This window comes from Hydra vulgaris, chromosome 06 (assembly GCF_038396675.1).
Source record: "Hydra vulgaris chromosome 06, alternate assembly HydraT2T_AEP".
Lineage (NCBI taxonomy): Eukaryota > Metazoa > Cnidaria > Hydrozoa > Anthoathecata > Hydridae > Hydra > Hydra vulgaris.
In genome coordinates this window covers 7810349-7825508 of record NC_088925.1, presented here as the reverse complement: position 1 = coordinate 7825508, position 15160 = coordinate 7810349, and the positions used below count along the sequence as shown (strand labels likewise).

The following is a 15160-nucleotide window of genomic DNA, read 5'->3' as shown; positions in this document are numbered from 1 at the left end:
ATTATTTTTATGCAAGATTTACTTTACTGTTCCTACTTTATTGATCATTTTTCAAAGACTATTTGTCTATGATAATATTTTTTTCTTTTTGAAGATTTTTTTTTTTTCTGGTAATATTTTTGTTCTTGCAACATTAAAAAAGAATAATTATATATTAGACAACTTGAAAATTCCTTCAAAATAAAAACTTGATTACGCCAACAACTTAATAACTCCAAAAAAAGAAAAAAATCTTGATTACTTGAATAACTTGATAACTCCAACAAAATAAAATCTTTTAGTTAAAACTTTTCATCTTTTAACTTTTTTAATTAAAAAATTAAACCAAAACAAATTTATAAAAATTTAAAAACTAGTTAACATTTAGCAATCCCATAATGTCATCTGAGTAACTTAAAAAAAACTTAATAAAATTGAAAAAGAGCTATTTTTAAAATTAAAAAAAAGTTAAAAGTTGAAATAAGTTGAATTAATAATACTATAAAATAAAAAAGATGTGGTTTAAAAGATGCACAAATGAAATACAATAAAACTTTAAATCATAGTAAACCTGTGTAAATATTTGATTGAAAATATAGCATTTAAAAATCAATAACATAAAAACACCTGAAAACTGAATAAGTTTTTAATTTTTTAAATGATTTCAGTATATTAAAATAGATTTTACCTTCAGGATTTCCAGTTTATTTTGAAGTCTTTATTTCTTTTATATGTTTTTATTTCAAGTATTATTTTAAGCTTTGCAAAGTGATATTTGTAGTTTTTTTTATTTTTATTCTTACTGTTCTTTTATTTGAAACGATATATTAGTTATTTTTTATATTTATTTATTATATAGTTAGTTATTTGTTGTACTCCTATCTTTTTTTTTTTTAAATAAAAAAAACTATTTAGAAAATAGTTTTTGTATTTAAAACCAAAATTATCTAAAAGACATATTTTTAAAAACGTATTTTTACACTAGAAGAGTCACTATAATGAAATAACTTTTTTTTAAATAACTTTAATTTATAAATGCATTAATTTTGATAACTATTAATACATATATAAATAATAAACCTTAAAAAAATCAAATAAATTTCTAAAGCAGGGTGTAGCTTTTTATTTATTTTAAAATCAAAAAGCAATAATATGTAATGACAAGCAATAATATGTAACCACACTTTAGAAACTGAACTGAACTAAAGATGAGAAGATAAAGAAAATTATTTCTTAGAAAAATTTTTTGCCAAATTTGTAACTCAAATTAATAAATGGTTATCTGAATTTCTTGTTTTTACCAAATATGACCAATTATAACTTTTTTGGCTTTGCCAAATACCTTTTGTAAAAATCTTAATGAGTGTGGTTGGTGCAATAATATTCAAAATTATAAATGCCTTAAAAAATTTTAACTACAACTTATTTTACAAGTAAAAAGGTTGTTGTTAGTTTTAAATATATTTAAAAAAAAAAAGCTATAGCATGTGTACAATTTACATTACAAATGACTTGTGAAAAAACTTTTTTATTTTATTTAAAACAGAATTTCAACAGTTTGTGATAAGTTTATTCATAACAGTTTATTAATATTTAAACATCGTTATAACTTTTGTTATTGCAATTATTTTTACTACTGTGTATTACTATATTCACTAATTCTAATAGAAACAAAAAAACTAAACAACTAAAGTAAATATGCAAACAAAAAATACTAATAAAATTCTTTGTTGACAATAAATAAACATTTCTATTTGCCATTTTTTTCTGAAAATGTATTTATTATTATATTACACTACACTCATTATTTCTTTAATTACACCCATTTTATAACACATATTTAAGTATTATGTAATATAAACTGTTTAACATAATCATTAGTTTTAATTAAAATGGTAAGCTTAAGAAAAAGTGTGAGACTTCTAACAATATTATTATAAAGTAAAAAACTTGAATATGAAAAAAAAAAAAACTTTTTAAAACTTTTTATCTAATAACTACTTAAAATAAAAAAATAAAAAAAATTGTTTTTAATAAAAGATAAAAAAAGTAACCTTCTTTCTACAGCACCCAGAAAACATTCATCAAACAATATTTCAATTTTTAACTCTTTTGAATTTTTATTAATTTCATCTGAAAAAGTTATAAAGAATAGAAGAGTTAAGCCAAAGAACAAAAATAAAAAATAAAATAAATTTTAAAAGCAAAAATTTAACCTTCATGTAGCCCAATTACTGTTCCTCTTAAGCCTAAAGGTACAGTTATTCCATTTTGTACATTGACAACACGATCCATAAGCAAAAACTCTGTACTTGGGTCAGGGGCAAGTTTACCAAAAAATTGTGTTGGGCGAAATAATGCTTGAGGTTTAACTTTTACTTTTACAATTTTCGACTCATTTTTTAACTAAATAATAAGTAACTGGTATGATTATCAGAAACAATAGTGTAAAAAGAATATCGAAATTATAATATTTTAAATCTCTATACACTATTAAAGGAATCAAAAATATACATATATTTGTCATCAAAATATACATATATAAGTTTATTTTGATGATATATGTTAAATGAGTGTGCATATATATATATATATATATATATATATATATATATATATATATATATATATATATATATATATATATATATATATATATATATATGCAGTTATTAAATAGCAATAAACCAACTTTATAAAGATCAACAATTTCTTCTATTTTCTTTACAACAGGTTCATCTAGAGTAGAACTTCCGCACTGTACTAATTCATTGTTAAAACAAAGTTGGCTTTTCAGAAAAGCTTGCACTTTATCCATGTATTTGCGACTAAATTTCATCGAAACATTCAAACAAAAATTTATACAATTATGATTATTTTATACAAACAATTAAAAAACAAATGTAGACTAAAGTATTGATAGACAATAATATAAAACTTTTACTACTCATAAATCAAGAAACATATGGAATTAGTGAATAATATAAAAGAGAATAAAATTAGCTTGGTATAAATTTTGGAATTAGTTAAAATTAGGTAAAAATACAAAAATATACAATATACTAGTGAAAAATGAATACTTTGAAATCTTAAAAATAAAAGTATAAAAAAAAACTAAAACAGATCACCTTTGTCCAGGTAGCAGCTCATTAAACTTACAATTTTCTACTCCACTTATTTTCCCTAGCGCTTGAAATAGTTCAGGAAACTCATTCATGTACGTTTTGATAACAGTTAATGCAGCTGGAGAATATGTCCAGCCTTGTCCTGAACGTCGAGCATACCCTAATAACTATAATAACAACAACAAACATAAAAAATAATTTTTATATAATAATACAAATCAAATTCAATTTATATAAAAAAATAACTTGTTGTAAACATTATAACTATTTATATATAATTATAAAACAACAACAATCAGCTTTGAGTTAATTGTTATTTTAATAAATTTATAAATTTATCAGAATAATCATTTACCTCCTTATTTTGTCCAGTATATTTTAACTTCAATCCAACATTAATTAAGCTGGACGAGTCTGTATTATTGCTCATGTTAACAAATACATTTCCTGTGATGCGACTTAAAAGCTGAGTAGGTAATCCAAGTCTTTGTGATACGGTGCGATCAGAAACATATTGAGTTGAGAGAGAATCATATATATTAATAATGCATGAAAAATCTGGCTCTTCCAATACATTAAGAGCAACTCTAACTCTTCCCGTTTCTTTTTCAATCTCCACTACCTTTGCAAATACAAGTTACAAAAATCTAGTAATTTTAAAATCTGGCAACTTTAAAATCTGGTGATTTAAATCTTATTTCAAGTATTTTATTGAAACTCATTTTGAATCAAAAACTCAAAAAATTAAAAATCAACAAACATACCTCTCCACAACAGCCATAAAAAGGAAAAGACATCATAAAACATAAAGAGTTTGTGGGAAATAATTTTGGAACAGAATCTAGGACATCACGCTTTTGATTATAAACCAATAAATTCTATTTAAAAATTAAAGTAATACTGCAATAAATAAAGTCAAATAAAAAAAGGGACAAATGAAACAAAATACAAAAAAATAATGAAATAAAAATTGAACCTGAACAACTGTTTGTAAAGGATAAAACTCAATTTGATTGCTCCATTCTTTTTTTAAATGCACAGCGCCCTTTTGGCTGCAATTGTATCTAAAGCATACACAAAAATAAATTGTTTTCAAAAAATTACCTGGTAAACCAACAATATAAAAAAAAAACTAAAGCCTAAAATTATAAAAGAAGAAAAACACCTATTTTGATCAACTCTAAAAGTTGGTCAGGGTTGGTCTCTAAAAGTTGGTCAGGGTTGGCATTTATGAATAAAATTTAATGAGTGTTCAATAAAAATCTTGTACCAAATAGAATTTTGTACCAAAGTTGCACATTTCTAAGAAAATGATGTCAAAGTAAAATAAAAAGAATTTACAAATATTATTTAGCAAATCAATCATATGGAAAAAAATTTATCTCCAATATAATCCAGTGGATTTATCTCCAACATAATCCAGTGGGCTGAAAATGACTTTGATTATAAAAGTCTCAAAGGAAGTGGTTGATTACAAAAGTTAAAGGAAGCATTGACAGAAAAATGAATGAAAAAAAATCAGACAATTCAAAATTATATTTGATCACTTTAATGAAGCTTCACAAAAGCAGGCTGTTTGCGAATTTGAATGTAGCACATCCATAATTACTTGTTAAACACCACTAGCTGCCATAAAATGAAAAAGATACTAATACAATATAATGAACATGGAAATAACTCAATGCTAAATGATGTAATCTCCTATATTGGAATCTGCAAGAAAATTTTGTACTTTATTGATTATAAGCCTTGTTTTCTTTTGGATCACAGCACAATCAATGATATTTTTAAGTACAAAATGTCTGATAGTGCATTTCTAAAAAAGAGGTATCAGTACTCTTGTTTAGAAATGCACTATCAGTACTTTGTTTTCAGTAGTCTTACAATTAACCATTAAAAAAATCCTTACTTTGAGAATTGCATCAAAATATGACTTGTACCTTTTATTAAAAAATATTATAATGATGACTAATAGTAATTTTAGCCTGGTCTGCCTTCAATACATTACCTAAAACAGTGACCTCATTCTTTAAAAAGTACTCCACAAATTTTTTGACCAAAATGGATAACTCGCTAAACATTCTAGATCATTGTCAAATTTTCAGAGGATTCTATAAGTAATGATCAATGCAAAAAACTAGCAAGAAAAAAATCTGAAACAACTATGCATTAACTGCTTCAAGAAGTTTAACAAGAACTTTGAGACCTTGCCAAGTCAACTTGTAAAAATTATATCTGATAGAAGAATTTTAATGTCGAAACTAATAAAGGAATAAATACTTTATGTAAGTATATTTCTGTATAGTTTAAATAAATAGCAATTTATGACTTTTATAAAACAAATCACTTAATTTAAAAAATATTAACAAACAAACCTCAAAATTCAAAATTTATTACCAAAAAAAGAGAAAAATTCAAAAATAAAATTCTCAAATTTTAAGTTAAAAAATATAAATATGAAAAAAGAATAAAAAACTTAAATAAATGTTAATTCAATGTTAAAGTAAACAAATATATAAATTTCAAAATGTCAGAAATCAAAGATACATATTTCACCTATTAATTCCAATGTAATGTGAGTAGTTGTCCTTAGTTGCTGAGACTTACTGGCAAAATATTTATGATTTGTGATTTATAACATTGAGGCCAAATTTACAAACACCAGGCCTATGAATGCCTAAAATCATCTCCATTAACCCTTATATAAATAATTGCAAAGAAGAATTACTGATTGCATATTTTTTATAAAGTTAACAGTTTATTTTTTCAATCTTCACTAAGCTTCAAAGGTACTTAAAGTAGTTACTTTTAAAGTGAAAAGCCCGCAAATAAAAAACTATACCTTTCACCCAATAGCAGTTTAGCCTGTACTAATATTTTGATATCTCCAAGTTGGATTCCGCGTTTTTCCATATGGTATGTTGCAATTGCTACAATGATAAAGTATCATTTTATATGTCTGAAACTATTTAAGAACTCTAAACAGTATAAAGATATTGTTATTAAGACCTTTCATTTCTTTTTTGATGTTCTTATATTCTTCCCCCTGCACTAGTTTGGAAGCAATTTCGTTATTATCACCTAAAAAGTATTTTACAGAGTCGTTTGTCACTGACACTATATTAGCTTCCACCATATATGGCCATTCAACATATGCTACTTCTCCAAGCAATTGTTTTGCTATATCTTCTATATTCTAAAATTAAAAATTTTAATGAAGTTCATATATATATATATATATATATATATATATATATATATATATATATATATATATATATATATATATATATATATATATATATATATATATATATATATATATATATATATATATTATTTCAAACACATTTTAACTTTAGTGATTAGCTGTATAAAATCACTTTATTGTGGTTTCTTACTTGGTTGTTAGGAGATAAAATTTTAATTATCGTGTTTTCACTTCTACTGCTATATTGGAAAACCTTGACTCCCGCCTTTTCTAAATAAGAATCAAATTTCAAATGTTTCATTGTTGGAAATCCCTGTAAGTATATATCTAATTTGATATCTTTCATCAGCCCTTTCTTAATTTGATTTATTTGGATTCGGTGAAGGTCTTTATGAACTATTTCTACTTTAGCTTTGCAAGATGTAATGTCATCAAAATCAGGATGGCATGATGGATAAACAAAATTTAATGCTTTGTCATAATTATATTTATAACTGCAACCAAAGGAGTTGCGCAATTTTTCTTCCTCTGTTAGTCGTGAACAGTTTTCTCTCACTGCTTTTAATAACCGAGTCTGATAAAGTAAATAAATTGAATGAGTAATAAAATATTGTAAAATAAAAATTGTAAATAATTATATATTTTTTTGCATCATTTAGGAACATTTAGGTTGTTTAAGAATGTAATTATAATTTTATAAAATTAAAAAAAAAAATTTTATTTAATAACCTCATCAATAAATGGTATCAAAACAACTCCTTCCCAATCCTGCTGCTTACCATTTAAATCAGTTCGAAAATCTGGCGGATAAAAATCTATAATGGGGGAATTGTCCATGATCATTAAACTCTAAAAAAAGAAAAACATACTTTATATAGGTTTTATAAGACTTATTTACAAACAAAAAATCACAAACTTTTAACATCTAACTAGTTTTGAAAACTTTTGATAATTTTTGAAGAATTTAAATTGATTAAAAATAGAAGAGAGAAATAAAAATAGTCTTTAAATAGTCTTTAAAAACTCTGTGTTACTTTGTTAAATCCTTAACAACGCTGTTACATGAATTTTAAGTACTGGTGTTAAACACCAGTGACCATGTACAACATGTCATTATGTGTAGGAAATTGTCATTTGTTATCACCTCATTTTGTTGAGAGTTTATAAGTATATAAAGGTGATGTAAACTGTTTAATGTTAACTTTATATAAAAGTGATGTAAACTGTTTCATGTTTAACTATAAACTGGTTTAATGTTTTCATGTTTAACATTAAACTGGTTTAATATAAATACAAATAGTATAAAGATTACCTATAACTTCAAACAAACAAACAAACAAAAAAACCTGGTAGGAAAATATAGATATTGGAATTTTTATAGCACATCATTGATTACTACCAAAATATTGTTAGTAAAATTTAAAACATTTAAAAATATGAGTACATGCAAAGAGTCAAAAACACTTAAATACTAATTTAAAAAAAAAAAAAAATTAGAAATAATTTCAAAGTCTATTATAGATACATTAAATAAAGCTGAAACAAGTACACTGACAGCAATATTAATAAAAAAAAAAAAAGAGTAAATGGTGCTTCCTACGTAAATTGCAATAAAACTTAATTTCAGATCTTAGAAGTATAACATTTTGAAAGATGCTATGGTCCTTCATTGTGATGAAGTATTTATCTATCCCTACTCAGTTTATATGAAAATCAATAGGGAAGTTCAATGTTATTACTAAAAAAATATTTTGAAACTTTCAACTGGCTTACATATTCTAAAAAAAATGCAAAAACAATTTTTTAAATACTGTGTAACTTTTCAAAATCAATAGAATTCATAAAGCAACATTTTTAAACAAATTGGTTAATACCCTATTGAATGAATATTCAAAATTCTATGGCTAGAAAGGTGATTTAACTATACATAACCAAAATAAATATTACAAATATGCTTTACAGAATACAGTCAACTTTATTTGGATTTACAAAAATCCTACATCAGATATTAGAAACATGTTGGACAGTAATAGAAAATAACTGGTACTAGAAAACAGACAAAAATTAATGCCATTTATTGAGTCAATAATTTTTCTTAGGTGAGAAAATATCCCTATAAGAGGCAGCTAGGCTAATAAAATTTATAAGAAAATTTTAATGACGAAAATAACTATTCGATTGCGAATCACAAAGGAAATTACAGAGAGCTTTATTTTAGAGTAGCTAGTGCCAAAACTATCCTGAAACAACACATTCAAAACGCTGCTGTTAATTCCACCAACATAAGCAAGAGTTACTTAGAATGTAATGCTGCAGAGAGGAAATTCTCAAAATCATATTAATTAACTTTAAAAAATTTTAACTCTGACAAAAACAACTTAGTTATAAGTCTCTTATTATCCACTATGAAAAATTAAAGATTTTCGTGGATTTAATGAATCACAAAGATAATTAAGATATTACAATGGAACCAGTCAAAACAGGAAAAATATTAACCAAAACTGTTTTCAATTTCAAAAGAAAATACAATTATAGATTACTATGTTGGAATTGATCAGTTGGTTGACCAATTAAAAACCATTCTGTACCTCTAATGTCTGGCTTTGAGATGCTAGCCTATAGGCGCAAGAAGTGTGATTAGCTTTCTATTCATTTAATTTGAAAGTGGAAAAAAACATCACAAGACCATACGATACAACTAGATAGAACAAAAACACCAAACCTGTAGATATTAAGAGTTTCTAATAACAATTCATTTGTTTTTTGTTTCTCTTCAAATGATTAGTTTCAATTGTTAAAGTTTGGATGATAAACCAACAACTAAATAACTACCACTTTGTTTATTATATTTTCTTACATATTTCCTCTTTTGGTTATTATATACAAACATTAATTATTAAATACAAACAATGCATTTCACTGAAATTTCTAGCCTATCAGATTGCTAAGATTTTTTGTTACTACGGTAACTTGATCATTTGATTGCTAAGTCATTTTGTTACTGTTAGTAGTTCAAGGTATTTATTAACAATCTTTTTGTTTTTCTTGACAACAACCTTGGTTTTAGTTTTACACCTGTCAGCTATTTTTACTAGTTGTACTGCTGTTTTTCTTTGAATTTTTTTTTTAACTATTTATAGTTCTTTGTGAACTTAACTTTCATTAATTTTTGTATTTAGTACAATATATGTAAAACATAAATATTTTTGTACAAAGATATAAGGGAAACTGGGGTAAAACTTGAATATAATTGCAAATGATAGACAATACAAGATGAGGCCATCTTGAGCTATAGTCCACTTTTCACAAGCCAATACAAATTTTTGCATCTTTTTCATCAATTTTTTAATCATACAACTTAAGAAAATGTTTTAAAGAAAATTAAAGTTTTGAACAAAAGATTTTATTGTATCTGAATATTACCTTGTTGTTGATAAATAGAGCTTTCAATTTAAAAATAAAATCAACACTGTTTAGATTATATAACATTTTATTGTGCCACACTACAATGGGGTATAATAAGGTAGTTTCAGTTGGGCAATAAAGGGTGCTCAAATATTTTTCCCAACTTTGTCTAATATTGTAGCTTTTGCCGCTGTCTTCACAACTACTAACATTGCATCCTCTGCTGTCACCAACACTGCCAACATTGCAGCTGTTACTGCTTTGGTCCATAATGCTAAATCAGATATAAATAAGGCTTTAGCAAGCAATGGAATTACAGGTATAAACTTGATGAATCAAGTTTAGCTATTTCTCCCCACCATTTAATGACATCCCAAGACAAACATCAACAAAATGAGTATCAAAACAAGAAACAAATTTGATCTCCTCACCTTATAAAAGAGATTTACTGAAGCCCAAACATAAAAAATCCAAAGGCCAAAAAAGCCAAACAGGATTAATTCAAAATATTCTTAAATGAAGACAAACTATTCCTTTATTCTTTAAGTTCTAGGCTTGCTAGGTTTCCTGCTGTGAGTGTTATAGATGAGCTTACTATTCTTGCACTGGGCTCGAGAAAAAAGTAAAATTCAATAAAACAAATTGTTTGTGAACTCTGTATTAGTAGTGAATAATTTTGATGTATTTTAGGTGGTTATACAAGTTTTTTCCCATAACCTCATTTTTTGGTGGTTATACAAACTCTTCCCATAACCCCATTATTTGGCAGTTATACAAGTTTTTCCCAGAACCCCATTTTTTGGTGGTTATACAAGTTCTTCCCATAACCCCATTTTTTGGTGGTTAAACAAGTTCTTCCCATAACACCATTTTTTGGTGGTTATACAAGTTCTTCCCATAACCCCATTTTGCCATAAATATGGGTAAAAATGAGGTATTTAAGTTGTTTTTTTCTTTTAAATAAATTTGAAGTTTAATGAATTAAAAAAATGATATTCTATGGAGTTCGTGCTATAATATTCTATGGAGTTCATGATACAATGTTCTCAACGTTGTATTCTTTTAATTCTAAGTAAATTTGTATAGAATTTTTTAAACTATAGAAAAGAATTTCTTTTAAGTACCTCATTTTACTCAGTTTTCCTTATAGTATGTACAAATATATTTGCATAAAAATGGTTTGTACATATCTAGATACCAATATAACAACACCTATATTTCAAACATGGTAGCCTTATTTATTAGGGATGTACCAAAGCCAAGAACTTGCCAGAGTCTAGGCTTCTGCCGAAGCCACTTTGCTTAAGCCTAAGCTTTTATATTTATACAGCTAAAGTTTGCTATCTTTCCTATCTAACTGTCCTAATTATCTAACTATATTAGTAATTTTTAAAAAACAATATTTCTACCCAGCTCGCATTTGGTCCTTAAAAGATGTACATTAAAGGTTTTTTGAACATTCTAAACACCTTTTGAAAGTTCAAAAAACTTTTTTTTCAGACCAAATGCCAGCTAAATAAATATGTAGTATATATAAATATATAGTATATATTATAAATAAGTATAAAGCATATTGTACTACAATTACACTTATTTTAATGCACAAGATATTTCATAATCACTTTGTGAACTAACAATCATGATTATTATAAAATACCTTTATTGTCTTTTGGTTAAAGACTTTTAGGTTATAGCTTTGCCTTTTTGCTATTTATTTATACAAAATACAAAACTAGTCATACAGAGGAAACAATATAGGAAGCAGTTGCATGTAGACATTAATTTTTTTTGTGTGTAGTTAGAAGTTACTAGCACCTAATTTACTACTTAAATTAATTACTAATTAGTAACTTATTATTTATTAGGTAAATAATACAAGGTATAAAGTAAAGTCTACACTTTGACTCAGCAGTTCAAATAACTTTATATATTGAATATTCTAATTTGAAATTTGAATCCATTGAACAAAAATTTGGACACTGGCCTGTAAGGTTTGAAATTATATTTTAAATTTAAAGCTTATTCAAGCGCATTTTATTCCTAAGAGTTTTAGTACATGACGTTTAATTTAATAAATAATATACCAGTTGCTTAAACTTGCTGTTTCTGATCGTTGTGGGAAAGTTGTTCAACAGTTGCACAACAAATTTGCTTTACAATGGAAACTAGTGTAAGTTGTACAACTTCTGGTTATACAGCTGTATAATAAATACAGTTATACAGTTGTATAATAAATATAGTTATATGGTTGAATAATAAATTTTGCATTATTTTTACAATTGTTGAAAACCAAGTTTAATTATATTTTATTACCAAAAATAATTTGCCGAAGTCGATAATTTGGCAAACATAACCGCTGACTTGGAATTATTGGTACATCCCTATTATTTATCTATGAATATATATTTATTATATTTATTAATATAATAGCCCATATTCATTTATAAATTTTCATCTTCATTATTGCTATTATTGCTTATACACCCATATATTTTTGTAAGACGATAACTATTGTAAGATGTATTAATAACTTTTGTGTGGTTCTTACATTGTTGCATTAATATTATCAACACTACACTGTAATATATTATTTATTTTGATTACATTTTTGTCCGTTTTTGCTTAAAAATTGGTGTTGCACAAATTAGGGAGACTTGAGTTATATGATGTAGGTTGAATTTATATGATGCAGACTTAAGTTATATGATGTAGGCTGCAGCTATATGATAATGATTACAACAATACATTCCTGACAAATGATGCTAGTCTTTTTTTTATCAGGCTATCTGAGACATGATTGGTGAATTTATTGTGGCCCCGAGGATGAATTTTCACCTACATCAATTTAATACCTAATTCTAATTGGATTTTGCAGCACAGATATATATTTTTTATTATCTATTTTTTAATTATGTGTATGTACATGTATATGTAATACATATATTTTGTATTTAAAATTGATTAAAATTTGAGTAAAGTTAAAATTAATTAAAAGTTAAAAAATGGTAGAACTCTAAACAATGAAAATAAATTCCAACAACAAAAATATCATTCATTAATTACTTAATCACTAATACAATGACAAAACACAATGACAAAATACAATGACAAAATACAATGACAAAACACAATGACAAAACACAATAACAAAACACAATGACAAAACACAATGACAAAATTATTAAAATGAGTTTTAGTATAACAAATTTTTATTTGTTATACTAAAATTATTTTTGCTAAAATGTAATAATTACCTGATAGGCTTCTGGCAATAGCTTCCTACTAGCTGCAGGAAGAACAGCCAATAACTGCTCAAAAGGTAGAAATGGATTGCCCATTTCAAAATTTATTTCCTTAAGTTCAAAGTTTGCAACATCCGATATATATGGTGAATAATGGTAAGGATAATACCTGAAAATATAAAATATAAACAAAAAATATGTATTTTCTGAAAATGTTATATGCAAAAAAAGTATGAATCTGGCCTTACCAACTCCACGATTGAAGTCCATTAAAATAATAGTGAGTAATCCATTGTAGAGCAATCACATACTCAGTACAAATTGTTTGAATATGTTCACTAAATCAAAAGTTAAATTTTTCTATTAAAACTATTTTTTTGTATAATCGGGATGATGAATAAAAAAAAACGTTATTAAAATTCTCCATAACCTTTTCCAATTAAACTTTTTAGTTGTTTGTATTATTAGGTCACAAAAATAAACTTAATTTTTAATTTATTTATTTAGACTTATTAAGTTTAACTAAATGAATTATATTTTTATTTTATACTAATTTTACTGAGCCTAAAGTATAGATTTTAAAAATGATTTTTTTTTTAATTATTTTTATTTATTCAATGGTATTATTATGGCTTTAAAAAATAGATTTTCCTTTTGTTTATATATATATATATTTTTTTTACAATATTGAGATTTTTTATATACATTAAATGTGCCATGATCTTTTATTTATGAAGATTATTTATCTAAAGCCTATAAAATAATATTGTTAAAAATTTAGTCTAAACCATCTGCCACCTGCATATTCTTTTGTAAATCAAATTAAAATTCTAACTCTAAAGCAACCAGCAAGAGCAACACTTATTTTTAATGTGTTGATAACTTGAGTCTTAGTTTATTTTAAAAATAAAAAATGATTTATTGTTTGGTCACAGAGGTATTTAGTGTTTAGTGCACTGTAAAATTTCTCCAGATAAATTTTCATTGCTCTTTCATTGTTACAACCATATAAATATTATTTTGTTAAATGTTGCAATAAATATTAGTAATTTTGTTGATTCTCCATGTTGCACTAAACTATTGTTTAATCACAAGAAAAACACTATAAAACAGATGTTAAGTAGAAGCATGTTACTGTTGATTGGTGAAAAACACTATAAAACAGATGTTAAGTAGAAGCATGTTACTGTTGATTGGTGAAAAACACTATAAAACAGATGTTAAGTAGAAACATGTTACTGTTGATTGGTGAAAAAAATATTCTTCTAATATTGTTTCCAGGGCATTTGAGTTCTTTTACTTTATTCTGAATTATGTAACGACTATGAATTACCAAATATACCACTGACAACAAAATTAACATACAAATTTATTATTAACAAACATTAATAAATCTATTAAAAAATTAACAAAGATCAGATTATACTTAACTTATGTATCCATTGATTTTTGATACCTACTTTATAAACCATTCTGTTACGATCATTTACAATCTTCATATTGACTTGAGAAATTTATCTTTAAAAACTTTTTTTAAACTCCAGTAACTTTAGTAACTTAAAAATTAAAAATCTGGATTATATTGCAAACTGCACATTTAGAAATATCAGCTGGTTGACCATGTTTCATATTGTTTTGTTGAACATACTTCATTTTGTTTTGATTGATTTAGTAAATATGTTAAATAAATCAAATCACAGCTGGTTATGTTATGTTATGGTTGTTGATAACATCTGCAATCAAACATTTTCAACAAAATTATGATTCATTTTGAAGTCTTCAAAGAAACTTTTAATGAAAGGTTGGTCTCATTTAAAAAACTTTTAATGAAAGGTTTTAATGAAAGGTTGGTCTCATAAAAAAAAGGTTGGTCTCATTTAAAAATAATGAAGTAGAGTAATTAATTACATAAACACCTATACAATGCTAAAAGCATTAAGATATTAATGAATTGCTAGATGGAAAAATAAAAATTTACCAAAATGAATTTTGACAATTAATGAATTTGATATAAAAGCTGATATGTATTTACAATTTTACATTTCATCAGATATCTAATGGTATCATCAAGTCAACGCAGCGAAAACAAAAACTCAGAATATACTCAGAACTATCAAGCGAACTGTCACTCATTTGAATAGGGACCTCACCTTGAGTTTGCAATCCCTGAATGGAAATCTTTTTTGAAAGGTGACACT

General features: G+C 25.2%; 1 protein-coding gene across 1 annotated transcript in view; it reads right to left on the bottom strand.

The window, feature by feature from the left end:
• The window catches only part of LOC101240070 (5'-3' exoribonuclease 1), a 79780-nt gene that overhangs the window by 36852 nt on the left and 27768 nt on the right, over positions 1–15160 (bottom strand). The window contains exons 12-24 of the mRNA XM_065799118.1: positions 13211–13300; positions 12975–13131; positions 7045–7164; positions 6506–6889; positions 6114–6300; positions 5947–6034; positions 4081–4168; positions 3869–3982; positions 3460–3726; positions 3108–3271; positions 2672–2807; positions 2196–2385; positions 2034–2112 (exon numbers count right to left, since the gene is read on the bottom strand). Coding sequence (XP_065655190.1) covers positions 2034–2112; positions 2196–2385; positions 2672–2807; positions 3108–3271; positions 3460–3726; positions 3869–3982; positions 4081–4168; positions 5947–6034; positions 6114–6300; positions 6506–6889; positions 7045–7164; positions 12975–13131; positions 13211–13300 — 2064 coding nt within the window. The remainder of the gene's footprint in view (positions 1–2033; positions 2113–2195; positions 2386–2671; positions 2808–3107; positions 3272–3459; positions 3727–3868; positions 3983–4080; positions 4169–5946; positions 6035–6113; positions 6301–6505; positions 6890–7044; positions 7165–12974; positions 13132–13210; positions 13301–15160) is intronic.